Source organism: Salvelinus fontinalis, chromosome 5, assembly GCF_029448725.1.
Source record: "Salvelinus fontinalis isolate EN_2023a chromosome 5, ASM2944872v1, whole genome shotgun sequence".
NCBI lineage: Eukaryota > Metazoa > Chordata > Actinopteri > Salmoniformes > Salmonidae > Salvelinus > Salvelinus fontinalis.
In genome coordinates this window covers 41,022,827-41,040,971 of record NC_074669.1, presented here as the reverse complement: position 1 = coordinate 41,040,971, position 18,145 = coordinate 41,022,827, and the positions used below count along the sequence as shown (strand labels likewise).

Below are 18,145 nucleotides of genomic sequence, written 5' to 3'. Positions count from 1 at the left end.
TACTTACCTACGAGCCCCAATTCAACAATGCAGTTAAAAAAATATGGATAAGAATTAAAAGTAACAAGTAATTAAAGAGCAGCAGTAAAATAACAATAGTGAGACTGTATACAGGGGGGGTACCGATACAGAGTCAATGTGCAGGGGCACCGGTTAGTTGAGGTAATATGTACATGTAGGTAGAGTTATTAAAGTGACTATGCATAGATGATAAAAGAGAGTCGCAGCGGTGTAAAAGAGGGGGGGGGGGGGGGGGGTGCAAATCTTTGACAATCTTTAGGGCCTTCCTCTGACACCGCCTGGTATAGAGGTCCTGGAGGGCAGGAAGCTTGGCCCCAGTGATGTACTGGGCCATTCGCACTACAGTGGTGTGAAGAGGGAGGGGGGGGGCAATGCAAATAGTCTGGGTAGCCTTTTGACTAGATGTTCAGGAGTCTTATGGCTTGGGGGTAGAAGCTGTTTAGAAGCCTCTTGGACCTTGACTTGGCGCTCCGGTACCGCTTGTCGTGCCGTATCAGAGAGAACCGTCTATGACTTGGGTGGCTGGAGTCTTTGACAATTGGATGTGTTACTAGGATTGTGGGAGAGATGGAGAAAGAGAGAGACATGGAGCAAGAGAGAGGAAGCAAGAAAAAAAGAGAGAGAGAAATGATGAAACTGATGGTAAAGTTGAGGAACAGAGGGAGCGGATCTTCTATGGCCCCTGGGAAAATAGAAGTGTGTGTGTGTGTTTCTGTGTGTGTGTTTCTGTGCGCGACTGCGTGCATGTCTGTTCTTCTTCCTCATCCGTTCTACCGCTGCTCTCTTCAGCCCTGTGTGGCTCCAGCTCTTTAATGTAACTCCAACATATCTAATATTAAGATCTGGCTTGTTGGTGGAAGAACAGGTGAACGTCACAATGTAGAATCAATCTGATGGAATAGCACCAGAGAGATAGCACCACATCGTGGTTGGCTGTGTTGTTTTGTTCTGCCTGGCCCTGCAGCCTTTCCTCCATCATAACAGGTTAGACATTGTGGAGGCATCTCCCTATAGCTCTGATTTAGATGGATACACATTCTGGAACAGTAGTTTTTATATTGTGTTTTAGAAACTAACCCTGATGGCAGATGCTTTGTGGCCTCCTGGAGCAACCAAGGTCGAAAGGCTAATCTATGATGATTTTTTGTGGGCTGACACACACACTTGCTTGCAAGCACGCATACAAACACACACACACACACACACACTCACACTTCATGCTGTTTCTAGCCCTCGGCGATGAAGGAAATGTATTAGCCCAGGGGAATCCAATACCGGAACGTTGACTGTCTGCTCCAGTCTGGTGACAACATTACTAAGAGGATGTGTTGTCCCTGTCACTCCATACCATATGTCACACTGTCTGTTACCTCAACGACAGTCACTATGTCACTACGGATCCACAAGGACTGTTAGTCACACGGCCCTGTCTCAAACTGTGGTTCAATCCATCTATTTAACTGGCTCCTTTAACTCACTTCTGCCTTCGTAGTGCCCCATGACTGCTGCCTTGTTGTTGTGTCTGTCTACATGCCACTGCCAGTGTAGAGGAGGATACTCATAATGGAATGTAAAAATCAACTGTTATCTGTACACTTGTCTGTCTGTCTGTCTGTCTGTCTGCCAAAGGTCAACATCATTTAAAATGATAATGCCGTTGACAGTAAATTTGAAAGGTTGTTCATCATTCAAATAATGATCAGACTAAAAGCTAAGTTATTATTTCACTTTACAACCATACAATTTACTCACCCCAAACCCCAGGGAGTCACAGAAAAACACCATCTTTTCAGATAAAAGTCTTGGCTATTTTAGGATGATAAATTAGCGATGATTGTAGCCATTGCATCGGAGCAGAAAGTCATTTGCTTTAATGCTGAAGGACTTTAATCCAGATCGAGCCAGCCAATTAGCCTAACGGGCTGCATTACATCTGTGGTGGTCAGACCTCCTCTTAGTATTTTCATGACTCACCAGCTCCCTCTCTTTCTTGCCTTCTATCACTTCACCTAATCCTTCTCTCCTTCTATTCCTCTGTTCCCATTATCTCTCTCTAACTCTCCTTACCTTATGTCTCTCGACCTGTTCTCCCTCTGTCTCTCGCTCTCTCTCTACTATTTTGCTCTCGACCTGTTCTCCCTCTCTCTCACTCTCTCCTGGCTGTCTATTTTTTTTTTCTCGCTTTCTCCCTCTCTCTCTCCATTTGGACACCATTTGTGTCTTAGAGAAGAGGCTCTTTGAGAGTATCATGGTGCCTAGAGTGTTGTACCTAGAGTAAGTTCCATACAGCAGGCTGCTATTCCATCCACTCTTTTGATCTAATAAAAAGCCTTCAGGAAATATTTGTGTCCATTTCACTGACTGGGCAAAGAGACACCAACAACCTAAAGAGGAAATGGAATTAAATTGTGTGATTTAGGCTTATTTCTGATTTCACACTGTTTGAATGGGGTTATCAATTGAATGATAAATCATTCTTTTTTTCCTACCCCTTTCTTCTCCCCCAATTTTGTGTTTTCCAATTGGTAGTTACAGTTTTGTCTCATCTCTGCAACTCTCATAGGACTCGGGAGAGGCGAAGGCCGAGAGCCGTGCGTCCTCCGAAACACAACCCAACCAAGCCGCACTGCTTCTTGACACAATGCCCAATGTTCTGTGGGTGTCACTGAGTAGACTGATACCCCATTTCATTGCTTCACATTCCAACCTTGTTTAACGTTATCTAGTCTAAATATGGCATGATTCCACCAATTGTAACCTTCTGCATCACTTTCAAAAAGGTACTTTTATTTTGAAGGCAAACTGCTACTTCTACTATTGGGCCTAATCCTTATTGTGGCTAGTTTCAAAACACATAACCCGGTCCAGTCGAGCTTCACTAGACAGATGAAGCTAGCTTGCTGCTTATAACCTTAGCTTTGGGAAACAGGGTTAAGTAGCTGGCTAACTATTTATTTTTCATGAGCTGAAGTTCAATTTCAATAGGCGAACAACAAGTGGCTACCTAACTAATACTTACTCACAAGGATTCCCGAAATCATTGCTAAGAATAATGAAAATGACTGCAGTTTCTACTGGTCATTGTTTTCAGGCTGGTTGTATTTGTGCTAGCTAGGTACCAAGCTAAAGCTAGCTAGCTACCACAGAAGTCAAACAAATAATGCTTTATTACCAAGGCGGTATTGTAAACACATGGTTCGTGGCCGGTGTTTGCTTGTTTGCATAGTTTTTTGTACAGCTTTGACAGCGCTACAGATAGTAGTGGTGTCGCTTAGCTTGCACGTGTAAATTCAGAACACACAATATTCTATAATAGAACTGTTATTTGACGTGTCAAATTAAAAGCTAATTTAACTTGTCAAAGTGTTATTTGACGTTTATCTTTTTTGACACGCAAAGGCCCAAACGGCGTTCCATAGTATGTCGTGACGCTAATAGCAGTGAAGCTATTACGGAGTAACTCCTGTAAGGCAACATCTGAAAAAGAGCGCACTTGGTAGTGTGTACCGGTGCTCGACTAGTCGCGAAAGCCAACATCGCCCACGACAGAGAACGGTTGATTGTCAGGGGCAATGAATTCCATTATCTTGGCGTTCATGGATTTCGCCTTTGAGTTGTCTCGTTTAAATGTTCTTATTCTTTCAAATGACTGCTCGACTTGTTGACTGCTCGATCCACATAGCAGACATTGTGGGCAAGGTTAGGAATGCTGTGTTTTACGTGGCGTCAGTACGTCATGTACCTACGTTATATAGGTTTGCACATCAGCTTTGACATCGGTTTTAAACTAGACATTGGGCCGATAGCGATGTTGGCATTTTTAGCTAATATCGTCCGATACCGATATATCGTGCGTCCCTAAATGAGACCCTGTTGATATTTCACTGTGAGTTAGACCGTGTGTTATATTAAAGGATGCGTTGCACTTCCAACAATGTGAATGCTTCAAGCAGAACAGTGTTCCGTTGCTCTGACACCCCATTTCTCAGCAGAGCGGCTCGGCTAAATACTAAAACCCTGTTTTATTTATGACAAAACCACTTGAATCTCGACGTTGTTTGTGTTTGTTTGTAAACAAGTGAAGGTGACTACTCTCACCTTGACAAGTCAATCAGCATTCTAATGCTGTATGTAGGAAAATGGCTGGTACTGGCTGCAATTTACATAAGGCCAACAAAAAATGTTTTTGTGTGAGTCGTAAGTGCTTGAATGTATGCATATGTGTGTGTCCGTGCATGTTTGTGCGTGCATTCAACTGTACATCTACATCTTGCAGTATGGTATAACTCAACTAAGGAAGGGATTCCATTCTACAGAGTGAACCCGTTGTCTTGGTGTGTGTCCCAGTGCATAGCCCCGTATCTCGCACTCTTATCCTCCAAAGTCAGAGAATGCTAGATGGATCAGTTCACTGAGACTCCAGTACATCAAGGAAGCAAAGGTCTTTACAGCAAAGATAGTGTTTTATGCCTTAGCACCATTCCTCTTTTAACTCCTGGGCTAACTCTGTAGCTTCCTCTGGACTCTTCTTCAATTCTCCCTTGTTGTAACCTTTTTATTTTCTGTACCCGTACAGTCGCTTATTCTGTCAAATCGACCCTCCGAGGGGGAATTACACATAAAAAGAACAACCTTCTGTCATATTTTGCAGCTTTTCTGGATTGTTGTTCTATTGAGTTACTCGGGGTTACGATTTCGCTACATAATGTGCTATAGTGACAACGCATTTGCAGAGCGGATCAATTCTTGTTTGTCTGCCAGAATGTTGCTAGTTGGATAAAGTGCACCATTTGGACATGGTCCAATGTCCTGATTCAGATGTCTCACCCTGTAGTCATAGAGCACCGTAGTCAGATATTCCACCCTGTCTAGTAGTCAGAGCACTGTAGTCAGATATTCCACCCTGTCTAGTAGTCCTAGAGTACTGTAGTCAGATATTCCACCCTGTCTAGTAGTCCTAGAGCACCGTAGTCAGATATTCCACCCTGTCTAGTAGTCCTAGAGCACCGTAGTCAGATATTCCACCCTGTCTAGTAGTCCTAGAGCACCGTAGTCAGATATTCCACCCTGTCTAGTAGTCCTAGAGCACAAGTCAGATATTCCACCCTGTCTAGTAGTCAGATATTCCACCCTGTCTAGTAGTCCTAGAGCACTGTAGTCAGATATTACACCCTGTCTAGTAGTCCTAGAGCGCTGTAGTCAGATATTACACCATGTCTAGTAGTCCTAGAGCACTGTAGTCAGATATTCCACCCTGTCTAGTAGTCCTAGAGCACTGTAGTCAGATATTACACCCTGTCTAGTAGTCCTAGAGCGCTGTAGTCAGATATTCCACCCTGTCTAGTAGTCCTAGAGCACCGTAGTCAGATATTCCACCCTGTCTAGTAGTCAGAGTACTGTAGTCAGATATTACACCCTGTCTAGTAGTCCTAGAGCGCTGTAGTCAGATATTCCACCCTGTCTAGTAGTCCTAGAGCACCGTAGTCAGATATTCCACCCTGTCTAGTAGTCAGAGTACTGTAGTCAGATATTACACCCTGTCTAGTAGTCCTAGAGCGCTGTAGTCAGATATTCCACCCTGTCTAGTAGTCCTAGAGCACCGTAGTCAGATATTCCACCCTGTCTAGTAGTCAGAGTACTGTAGTCAGATATTACACCCTGTCTAGTAGTCCTAGAGCGCTGTAGTCAGATATTCCACCCTGTCTAGTAGTCCTAGAGCGCCGTAGTCAGATATTCCACCCTGTCTAGTAGTCAGAGTACTGTAGTCAGATATTACACCCTGTCTAGTAGTCATAGAGCGCTGTAGTCAGATATTACACCCTGTCTAGTAGTCATAGAGCACTGTAGTCAGATATTACACCATGTCTAGTAGTCATAGAGCACTGTAGTCAGATATTCCACCCTGTCTAGTAGTCCTAGAGCACTGTAGTCAGATATTCCACCCTGTCTAGTAGTCCTAGAGCACTGTAGTCAGATATTCCACCCTGTCTAGTAGTCCTAGAGCACTGTAGTCAGATATTCCACCCTGTCTAGTAGTCCTAGAGCACTGTAGTCAGATATTCCACCCTGTCTAGTAGTCCTAGAGCACAAGTCAGATATTCCACCCTGTCTAGTATTCAGATATTACACCTTGTCTAGTAGTCCTAGAGCACTGTAGTCAGATATTACACCCTGTCTAGTAGTCCTAGAGCACTGTAGTCAGATATTACACCCTGTCTAGTAGTCCTAGAGCCCTGTAGTCAGATATTACACCTTGTCTAGTAGTCCTAGAGCCCTGTAGTCAGATATTACACCCTGTCTAGTAGTCCTAGAGCCCTGTAGTCAGATATTACACCTTGTCTAGTAGTCCTAGAGCCCTGTAGTCAGATATTCCACCCTGTCTAGTAGTCATAGAGCACTGTAGTCAGATATTCCACCCTGTCTAGTAGTCCTAGAGCACTGTAATCAGATATTCCACCCTGTCTAGTAGTCCTAGAGCACAAGTCAGATATTACACCCTGTCTAGTAGTCCTAGAGCACTGTAGTCAGATATTACACCCTGTCTAGTAGTCATAGAGCACTGTAGTCAGATATTCCACCCTGTCTAGTAGTCCTAGAGCACATGTCAGATATTCCACCCTGTCTAGTAGTCAGATATTACACCTTGTCTAGTAGTCATAGAGCCCTGTATTCAGATATTACACCATGTCTAGTAGTCCTAGAGCACTGTAGTCAGATATTACACCATGTCTAGTAGTCATAGAGCCCTGTATTCAGATATTACACCTTGTCTAGTAGTCCTAGAGCACTGTAGTCAGATATTACACCGTGTCTAGTAGTCCTAGAGCACTGTAGTCAGATATTCCACCCTGTCTAGTAGTCCTAGAGCGCTGTAGTCAGATATTCCACCCTGTCTAGTAGTCCTAGAGCACAAGTCAGATATTCCACCCTGTCTAGTAGTCATAGAGCACTGTAGTCAGATATTACACCCTGTCTAGTAGTCCTAGAGCCCTGTAGTCAGATATTACACCTTGTCTAGTAGTCCTAGAGCCCTGTAGTCAGATTACACCCTGTCTAGTAGTCCTAGAGCCCTGTAGTCAGATATTACACCTTGTCTAGTAGTCCTAGAGCCCTGTAGTCAGATATTACACCTTGTCTAGTAGTCCTAGAGCACTGTAGTCAGATATTCCACCCTGTCTAGTAGTCCTAGAGCACTGTAGTCAGATATTACACCCTGTCTAGTAGTCATAGAGCACTGTAGTCAGATATTCCACCCTGTCTAGTAGTCCTAGAGCACATGTCAGATATTCCACCCTGTCTAGTAGTCAGATATTACACCTTGTCTAGTAGTCATAGAGCCCTGTATTCAGATATTACACCATGTCTAGTAGTCCTAGAGCACTGTAGTCAGATATTACACCATGTCTAGTAGTCATAGAGCCCTGTATTCAGATATTACACCTTGTCTAGTAGTCCTAGAGCACTGTAGTCAGATATTCCACCCTGTCTAGTAGTCCTAGAGCGCTGTAGTCAGATATTCCACCCTGTCTAGTAGTCCTAGAGCACAAGTCAGATATTCCACCCTGTCTAGTAGTCATAGAGCACTGTAGTCAGATATTACACCCTGTCTAGTAGTCCTAGAGCCCTGTAGTCAGATATTACACCTTGTCTAGTAGTCCTAGAGCCCTGTAGTCAGATATTACACCCTGTCTAGTAGTCCTAGAGCCCTGTAGTCAGATATTACACCTTGTCTAGTAGTCCTAGAGCCCTGTAGTCAGATATTCCACCCTGTCTAGTAGTCATAGAGCACAAGTCAGATATTCCACCCTGTCTAGTAGTCATAGAGCACTGTAGTCAGATATTACACCCTGTCTAGTAGTCCTAGAGCCCTGTAGTCAGATATTACACCCTGTCTAGTAGTCCTAGAGCCCTGTAGTCAGATATTCCACCCTGTCTAGTAGTCATAGAGCACTGTAGTCAGATATTCCACCCTGTCTAGTAGTCCTAGAGGAATGTAGTCAGGTATTCCACCCTGTCTAGTAGTCATAGAGCCCTGTAGTCAGATATTTCACCTTGTCTAGTAGTCCTATAGCACTGTAATCAGATATTCCACCCTGTCTAGTAGTCCTAGAGCACAAGTCAGATATTACACCCTGTCTAGTAGTCCTAGAGCACAAGTCAGATATTCCACCCTGTCTAGTAGTCATAGAGCACTGTAGTCAGATATTACACCCTGTCTAGTAGTCCTAGAGCCCTGTAGTCAGATATTACACCTTGTCTAGTAGTCCTAGAGCCCTGTAGTCAGATATTACACCCTGTCTAGTAGTCCTAGAGCCCTGTAGTCAGATATTACACCTTGTCTAGTAGTCCTAGAGCACTGTAGTCAGATATTACACCCTGTCTAGTAGTCCTAGAGCACTGTAGTCAGATATTCAACCATTCAGTGACAGCATATGGCTCTTTGTGGTTACTTCAATATCGACATGTATCGTCCAATATCACTTTACAGTAAATACTGGTGACCACAGCCTCATACTGAGCCAGGGAGGGAGTGACCATTCCTGGACAGGAAGTGTTGGTTTCCTATGATGGCCTAGCCTCCCCTCGTCCCCTCGCCTCCCCTCGTCCCATTCTTCCTGTCAAACAGGAAACCTGGAGGAACTAGCGCCTTACCAGGGGTTTCACTGACAAACATTAAATCCTAATAAAACGGACAGTCCTCAGCACACTCACTCAGCTGAGGGAAGAAGGAAGAGAGAAGACTTTGACTGGCAGCCATGTTAGTTTGACGACTGGGTCTCAGGAGACAAGCTGCTTTCCAGAACTAAGGACATATGACTTCCCATTTCCTGTACAGTGAGGATTCTTCGCTGAGAAATTGTTTTTTTTATCCTTCCACCACTCACCTCATGCCTCGGGAATGGTGGGGTCACCCTTCCCCTTTCCCTTTTGACCTTTCTATTCAAACTTGTGTTGTTTGATGTTGGGGTTTTACTCAGGGAATGTACTATACTGACTGTCCGCTCTCTCTGCCCTCCCCCTTTCATCAACTCTCTCTCTCTGCTCCATCTTTCTCTCTCCTTCCCCACTCTTTCTCTCTATCTCTGTGTGTGTGTGTCCTCCCCTTCTCCAGAGTGCAGGGATCTGATTGGCTCTGGCAGAGACAGGAAGCCCAATGCTCTAGTCCAGGTTGCTGTCATCGACCCCCGGGAACAATACCTGGTCTCCCACGCCTGCACAGAGATAGTAGAGGTAAAGCACACACACACACACGCATATGCACTGACACATACACACACACCCTTTCACAAGCCACTTAATGCAGCTACCTCCCCTCCTTCTTACTCTCTCTTTCTCTCACACACACTCTTTTGCTATCTCACTCCCTTTCTCTGCCAGTGTTTGTTATTTTTATTATTAAAGGGTTGCTCTGGTTCACTGGGTCTAAGTTGCTATTGCTGTTGTGGTTAACATGGAACCCAAACCGGGTGCGTGCGTGCGCCATCGTGCATAAATGTATTTTGTCCCCCCACACAAAATGTGATCACGACACGGAGGTTAAAATATCAAAACAAACTCTGAACCAATTATTTTAATTTGGGGACAGGTTGAAAAGCATTAAACACATATGGCAATTTAGCTATCTAGCTTGCACTTGCTAGCTAATTTGTCCTATTTAGCTAGCTGATGTTGCTAGCTAATTCATCCTGGGATATAAACATTGTTGTTATTTTACCTGAAATGCACAAGGTCCTCTACTCCACCAATTAATCCACACATAAAACGGTCAACCAAATCGTTTCTAGTCATCTCTCCTCCTTCCAGGCTTTTTCTTCTCTTGACTTTATATTGCGATTAGCAATTTTCATAAATTAGGTGCATTACCGCCACTGACCTTGTTCGTCTTCAGTCACCCACATGGGTATAACCAATGAGGAGATGGCACGTGGGTACCTGCTTCTATAAACCAATGAGGAGATGGGAGAGGCAGGACTTGCAGTGCGATCTGCATCAGAAATAGAACTGACTTCTATTTTAGCCCTTGGCAACGCAGACGCTCATTGGCGAGCACGAGCAGTGTGGGTGCAATAATTTAATAATATAGAGTTCTACATTTATTTTGCGACGTGAGCGGTGTAGTCAGCCTTTCTCTCTCTCATTTGCTTGCTCTCTTTTGCTCCCTCTCCCTCCCTCCCTCTCCCTCCCTCTCCCTCCCCTCCCTCCCTCTCCCTCCCTCTCCCTCCCTCTCCCTCCCTCTCCCTCCCTCTCCCTCCCTCTCCTCCCTCCCCTCCCTCCCTCCCTCTCCCTCCCTCCCTCTCTCCCTCCCCCTCTCTCTCTCTCCCTCTCTCTCTGTCTCAATTCAAGGGCTTTATTGGCATGGGAAACATGTTATCTCTCTGTCTTTCTCTCTGATTTGTGGTTAGAGCCCTCTATCTGTCTCAATCTGACTAGCAGAGTCAGTCAACTGCAGTAGCAGACTGTCTGCGTGTGCCCGCTGTGTGTGTGTGTGTGTGTGTGTGTGTGTGTGTGTGTGTGTTGAGTCTCTGTGCTCCATACAGTCTCACGGAAGTGTCTGTGCCCTCCGACCTCTGGCATGCCTCTTTTATTGCCCTCAGAGCTGGAGTGTCATTACCATGGCAACAAGAGAACAAGTGTTTTCGGGGCGGCAACATCTGTCCCGGGCTGGAATACCCACCTAGAACACACACACACACACACACACACACACACACACACACACACACACACACACACACACACACACACACACACACACACACCTCAACAAATCATTCACTCGTGAGAGAACACAAAGAAGGGGTTTATCTCTCTCTTATCTAGCTGATTAAGCAGCAGGAAAATTGACTGTTTTCAAGACGGTCCCTTCGTCTCTGACTGTAGAAACTCCATAGAAAATAAAAGGAGTCCTCGTGCTCCACTCAGTCCAGGTCTGGGTCCAAGTGGAAAACACAGGATGTGGTGCAGCAGTTAGCAGTACAGTACGGCTCAGCCAAGCTCACTGCTGCAGGACTAGTGTGATTCCATAGCTGTAATGTGACTCTTGTTTTGGAGAGGGATCTGAGAACATGGACTGTTGCTTTCGGCTTCTCAAAAGGAGGGTACGTATGGATACTGTATGTATGTAGCTGTGGAGATCTCTTGTGATCATACTGTAGACGTGTCTCTGGATTTATAGTCGCATGGTATTGTAAATATTGAACCAGATGCCGTGTAACTTCTGTATCTGACTGGTCGACGTATTGGAATGACTCTCTAATTCATTACGTATCACTGAACACTGATAGGGATTTTTTGGGGGGATCAACTTGTATTTATTTTCAAAGGATAACAGACAAGAACAAATAGCATCAGGAATGGTTTTACAGTAAGAGACTCAACAATAACACTAACTGGCAGTACACCATACAGAGTGTGTGTGTGGCCAGCCATAGGGAGTCCCTATACTACATTGTTTAATTGAGCTCTGTCTGTCTGTCCATCATTCCTCAGTGCTGCAGCTGTTCCTTCATTGACCTCTCTGGTTAAAAGGGGAAAGGCCCTGTGTGTGTGTGTGTGTGTGTGTGTGTGTGTGTGTGTGTGTGTGCTCACACTCATGTCTGTGTATGAAGTGTGAATATGTCGGAGACAGGCCGGCTGCCTTGTGTTGTTCCCAGAGGCCCTGGTGTCCAACAGCTGGGACTTACCAGACTGGCAGCTCCCGCTATGCCTGGAGACAGACTGGAGACTGGTGGCCTGCTGCCTGCCCCCCCCCCCCCCTCATGTGATCAGGGTGTTATTGAAGCCTTACAGAGCAGGTGTTTCCTTATCATAAATAGTCCATCTTGGGGAAGTGTGACGCCTATAGGACAGAGACCCTTTCGTTTGAATTATTTTTGTTTGAAACTTTGGGCATAAAGTTAAATAAACTAATATAAATATAAGCAGTAGATATCAACAGACTTCAAAGCAATCGGTCCTATCAATCGGTCCTATCAATCGGTCCTATCAATCGGTCCTATCAATCGGTCCTATTAATCGGTTCTATCAGACATGTTGGGCTCAAGTGTAAACACTACTAAAATGCTATTGGAGATCCCCTCTCACCATCTCTAAGCACCCAGAGTGGTGCGGGTTACATACTGTACCTCAAAGAGGAGACCGACAGGACAGAGAGGGTGACATTTAGGCCCCACGGTAATCTGTTTGTCTATGGGAAAATCTTATTCTGAAAGCCATTACCGCCAAGGGCCCAGGAGTGGCCTTCTCAAAAAAAGGATTTGACGGCACGCTGTGGGCCAGCCAAGTGCCCAGTAGGATAAAACAAGCCTTTCATGTCATGCTAGTGAAGTGAAGTGAGGTGTGTGTGTGTGTGTGTGTGTGTGTGTAAATATGATGAGGGGTCAAGGGAATGGGTGAGAGCCAACTGTCTGAGAGTGCCTCCTGCCATGGGACGATACTCCCCCTCCACACACACACACACACCCTCTAATAGTGTAGTGCCTCGCCCATTCCTTGGAGGTCTGTAACCCAAAGGCACCGAGAGGGGCGTCACTGTCTATATATGCAGCTGTCTCCCCTACTGCTGTAGACATACTGCCTGACTGGCTGGACCATTGACTGACTATCTAGCTACTTCTCTCTGAAGTACTACTGCTGTAGACATACTGCCTGACTGGCTGGACCATTGACTGACTGTCTAGCTACTTCTCTCTGAAGTACTACTGCTGTAGACATACTGCCTGACTGGCTGGACCATTGACTGACTGTCTAGCTACTTCTCTCTGAAGTACTACTGCTGTAGACATACTGCCTGACTGGCTGGACCATTGACTGACTGTCTCGCTACTTCTCTCTGAAGTACTACTGCTGTAGACATACTGCCTGACTGGCTGGACCATTGACTGACTGTCTAGCTACTTCTCTCTGAAGTACTACTGCTGTAGACATACTGCCTGACTGGCTGGACCATTGACTGACTGTCTAGCTACTTCTCTCTGAAGTACTACTGCTGCTACGCCACTCTACCTGTTTGTACCGCTGTGTCAATTTGGCTGTAGATGGAGGTGCCAAACATGCTGGTAAGTATGAAAGAAGCCTATTCAGTTCAGAATGTCTTGTCGAGAGAATTTGAGGTGCGTGTGTGTGTGTGTGTGTGTGTGTGTGTGCATGCATGTGAGCACTCAGTGAGTCTTTGATTTCCCCTTGTTTTGCCCGCTGTACCAGATTGTGTGTGAATGTGCTCCTCCAGAATGCCCATATGCCCCTCAAAGCATGGCAGCATAGTAGTATAGTAGAATGGTAGCATGGTATCTGGGTAGCAGTACTGGGCAACACTGTATACTGACAGCATGGGAGTAGAGTCCTCTCCAATGGATTAGTGTTGTTTTCTCTCTCCCACTGCTTGGTGTTAATACAGGGGATGAAAACATCTAGTAGACTAGGGAGGAGAAGGGAGGAGAGAGGTTTGTGTAGAGGTTGGCTCCTGAGGAGTGAGGGGTGTGTGTGTGTGTTTGCAGAGGTGTGTAACACGTGGTTGTCCTGGGGTAGCCTCATGTCTTGGCTGCCGATCTGAAACCACAGGTCCTTCCACAGTCTACATCCCTCCAGTACTCCCCTACTGTATCAATGGGCTTACTGTGTTAGTTGTTAGTCATCTTGGATAAGGATGTCCTCGTAGTCAATAAAGGGACATGTAAACAGACTGGAAGCTTCTATCGATCCTTTGTTGAGGTGACTAATCTGAGCGATTTGGGTTTTCCTAGCCGACGACCGTTGCTACGGCGGAATGAAGTACTGGAGACAGTGGAGACATTTTTCATGTCGACAGATTATCGTTAGTGTGTTTACGGGATGCACCAGGGCTGAGTGTATGCTTTCTGAGTGTGTGTGTGTGTGTGAGACAATGCCTCCATGTGCTTGTTTGTGTGTGTGCGTGTGTGTCCGCGTGTGTCCATGTGTGTGGGTACTGATTGTGTGTCCAGCCTGTCCCGGGGGCCTGCGTTCCAGAGCCACCCATCAGGGCAGGGCAACAGGAAGAGGGAGCCCCTGGTGTAAACACCAGTTTGCTTTGAACACGCAAAGCTTCACTACACCAGGGTATATACAGACCCAGTCAGGGTAGACATTATACCAGGTCACATTAGGCTCCATAGGCCTCTCTTTCCCCATGGCCGGGCCCGGGGCCCTATGGGGGGGGTTATGGTGCTTGGGGTCTTGTGGAAACCTGGGTGTGTTTGTGTGTTTAGGCTAGCTGAGGTCATGCATCCATGTGTCTGTGTACAGTACCAGCCCTCTATGGCAACAAGCTCTCACAGTCTCACTGCAGAATCAGATGTCCAAGCCCTTAAAATGCCACATTTCTTTGGCATTCACTCTGTAAACGTTAAGTTGAGGATTGGCTTTAAACAAAAAACAACTTCATGGTTAAGTTTAGCCATTCATTCTACACCGCTCGCGTCGCAAAATAAATTTAGAAATCTATATTATTAAATTATTGCACCCACACTGCTCGTGCTCGACAACGAGCGTCTGCGTTGCCAAGGGCTAAAATAGAAGTCAGTTCTATTTCTGATGCAGATCACACTGCAAGTCCTGCCTCTCCCATCTCCCCATTGGTTTATAGAAGCAGGTACCCACGTGCCATCTCCTCATTGGTTATACCCATGTGGGTGACTGAAGACGAACAAGGTCAGTGGCGGTAATGCACCTAATTTATGAAAGTTGCTAATCGCAATATAAAGTCAAGAGAAGAAAAAGCCTGGAAGGAGGAGAGATGACTAGAAACGATTTGGTTGACCGTTTTATGTGTGGATTAATTGGTGGAGTAGAGGACCTTGTGCATTTCAGGTAAAATAACAACTCCATGTTTATATCCCAGGACGAATTAGCTAGCAACATCAGCTAGCTAAATAGGACAAATTAGCTAGCAAGTGCAAGCTAGATAGCTAAATTGCCATAAATGTTTAATGCTTTTCGACCTGTCCCCAAATTAATATAATTGGTTCATTCATTCTCTTCTTAGAGATCAAATCCCCAAAATAATATAATTGGTTAATTGGTTAATTATAATTGGTTTATTCATTCTCTTCTTAGAGATCAAATCCCTTTAGCGGGATCGATTTGACAACATCCGGTGAAATTGCAGAGCGCCAAATTCAAATTAAATGACTATAAATATTTAACTTTCATGAAATCACAAGTTTAATACATCTTGGCCATGTTCTGGCCATGTTCTGTTATAATCTCCACCCGGCACAGCCAGAAGAGGACTGGCCACCCCTCATAGCCTGGTTCCTCTCTAGGTTTCTTCCTAGGTTTTGGCCTTTCTAGGGAGTTTTTCCTAGCCACCGTGCTTCTACACCTGCATTGCTTGCTGTTTGGGGTTTTAGGCTGGGTTTCTGTACAGCACTTCGAGATATTAGCTGATGTACGAAGGGCTATATAAAATAAATTTGATTGATTGATCAAAAATATAGCTTAACTTGTTGTTAATCCAGCGGCCGTGTCAGATTTCAAAAAGGCTTTATGGCGAAAGCAGACCATGCGATTATCTGAGGACAACACCTTGCATACAAATCACATTTCAACCAGCCAGGTGCGACACAAAAGTCAGAAATAACGATATAATTCATGCCTTACCTTTGAAGATCTTCTTCTGTTGGCACTCCAAAATGTCCCAGAAACATCACAAATGGTCTTTTTGTTCGATAAATTCCTTCTTTATATCCCCAAAATGTCCATTTATTTGGCGCGTTTGATTCAGAAACACACCGGTTCCAAATCGACCAACATGACTACAAAATATCTAATAAGTTACCTGTAAACTTGGTCCAAACATTTCAAACAACGTTCCTAATCCAAACTTAGGTATCCTAAAACGTAAATAATCAATCAAATTTAAGACGGGATATACTGTGCTCAATACCGGACGAAAACGAAGTGAAGAGCGTTCCAGGTCGTGCGCAACAAAAGACTTGAGTCCATCTGAGTGACAGATGGATTACATGGAAAGGAATACTTCTTCATTCTCAAAAGAAAAACATCAACCAATTTCTAAAGAGTGTTGACCTCTAGTGCAAGCCATTGGAACTGCAAGCATATTCCTGTTAAAAAGGGCTTACCATAGAAACTTATGGAAAACACATTGAGCTCAATTTATTTTTCCCTGGATGGATTGTGCTTGGGGTTTCGCCTGCCAAATCAGTTCTGTTATACTCACAGACATTATTCAAACAGTTTTAGAAACGTCGGAGTGTTTTCTATCGACATCTACTAATAATATGCATATCCTAGCTTCTGGGCCTGAGTAGCAGGCAGTTTACTTTGGGCACGCTTTTCATCCGGATGTGAAAATAGCCCAAAGAGGTTTTAAGTTAAAGGGATACTTTGGGATTTTGGGAATATGGCCCGTTATCTACTTCCCCAGAGTCAGATGAACTTGTGGATACCATTTGTATGTCTTTGTGTCCAGTATGAAGGAAATTACAGGTTGTTTTGCGAACCAATGCTAACTGCCGTTAGCGCAAAGACTGGAAGTCTATGAGAAGTCTACCCATAGACTTCCATTTATTGCGCTAACACCCAGGAGCAGTAGGGAAGCAGACTGAGCACAGCTGTTGGCTCACTCATCCCCCTCTCTCTCTCTCCACCTCTCCGCCCCACCCACACACGCTCCTTCTCAATTTCAATTAATGTGCTTTATTGGCATGGGAAATATATGTTTACATTGCCAAAGCAAGTGAAATAGATAATAAACAAACAAAAGTGAAATAAACAATAAATAATTAGCAGTAAACATTACACTTACAAGCGTTCCAAAAGAATAAAGACATTTCAAATGTAATATTATTTCTCCCTCTCTCACGCTCTCTCTCTCATGTTCCTTCTCATCCTCTCTCAGGGTAGCAGAGACCCGTTGTTCCTGACAGGGGTGACCTTCCCTCCGGAGTACCCTGCCAGCCCAGAGACGCTAGTCAAGCTCACCGTCTACGATGTGAGAGACAAGGCCCGCGACAATGTAAGTAAATCGCTAAGTGTGTGAAGGGGCTGAGGGTGTGTAAGGGGAGAGTGTGTGGGGGGGAGAATGGGCAATGCCTCAAATTGTTGTTTTCTTTGCTGTGCATGCCGAAGGTCTTTCTTTTGTGTGTGGTTTTGTTTATCTGGCTGCGCTGCAAACACTTGCAGGGCGGTAGAGAACAGAAATTGGGAGGCCTTAAGTATGGGTGATCTATCATGTTGTTACGCATTTGAAGTGAAGTCACAGGCCTTCACATTGAGTTCTGTCTGTGTGGCATGAACTGGGTCAAAGAAGATCTGAAAGCAAGAGCGAGGCCTTTGGTGATCTTCCCATGGGAATACATACCCAGAATGGGGATAGCTCTAGACATGGAATTCTGAATGTTGGTCGGTCTGGGTCTTCTGGTTCGGAACCCTTTTAAACCGCCTTCAAATCATCTAATGGCTTCTCCAATATGAAACACTTTAGGCTTCCCTTGGATACTGGCTATGAAGGATTAATTAGCTATTAAGGCTATGGGTTATTTACTCCACGATGATGTCATAGCTGTTGTATGGTTTCTATACACTAGCTACCACTACAGCACTGTGACGGCACTACCTGGAGCACTGGGAACAGAAAGATCTGGAACAGCGACATCATAGCTATTGTATGGGTTCTATTTAATCAATAAGGCCCGAGGGGGTGTTGTATATGGCCAATATACCACAGCTACGGGCTGTTCTTAAGCACGATGGAACGCAGAGTGACAAGATACACCCCTTAGCATATTGGCAATTTACCACAAACCCCAGAGGTACCTTATTGCTATTGTGAACTGCTTACCAATGTAACTACAACAGTACCAACACATGTTTTGTCATAGCCGTGGTGTACGTTCTGATATACCACGGCTTTCAAGCCAATCAGCATTCGGGGCTTGAACCACCCAGTTTATAAAGTGCGTTACAGATGCCACATGGTCACCTAGCTTATGTAAACGTGTATCTCACAGCTACATACACCTACAGTACACATGGGATACATTCAGTCCCTCTATGCTTCTGACTTCTGGCTATATCATATCCATTGTAGGGATCCTATGTTGTCATACTGCCGATATCACAACATGTATTTCACACCTACACA

The 18,145-nt window shown here is 44.9% G+C and overlaps 1 protein-coding gene across 2 annotated transcripts in view; it reads left to right on the top strand.

Annotated features, from left to right (window-relative positions):
- LOC129855589 (type II inositol 3,4-bisphosphate 4-phosphatase-like) overlaps nt 1-17,041 on the top strand; it is a 35,192-nt gene extending 18,151 nt beyond the window's left edge. For both annotated transcript variants that reach the window (XM_055923414.1, XM_055923415.1), the window contains 2 exons: nt 9,134-9,252; nt 16,901-17,041. In XM_055923414.1, the coding sequence (XP_055779389.1) occupies nt 9,134-9,252; nt 16,901-17,041 (260 nt within the window). The remainder of the gene's footprint in view (nt 1-9,133; nt 9,253-16,900) is intronic.
- Nucleotides 17,042-18,145: the final 1,104 nt, after the last annotated feature.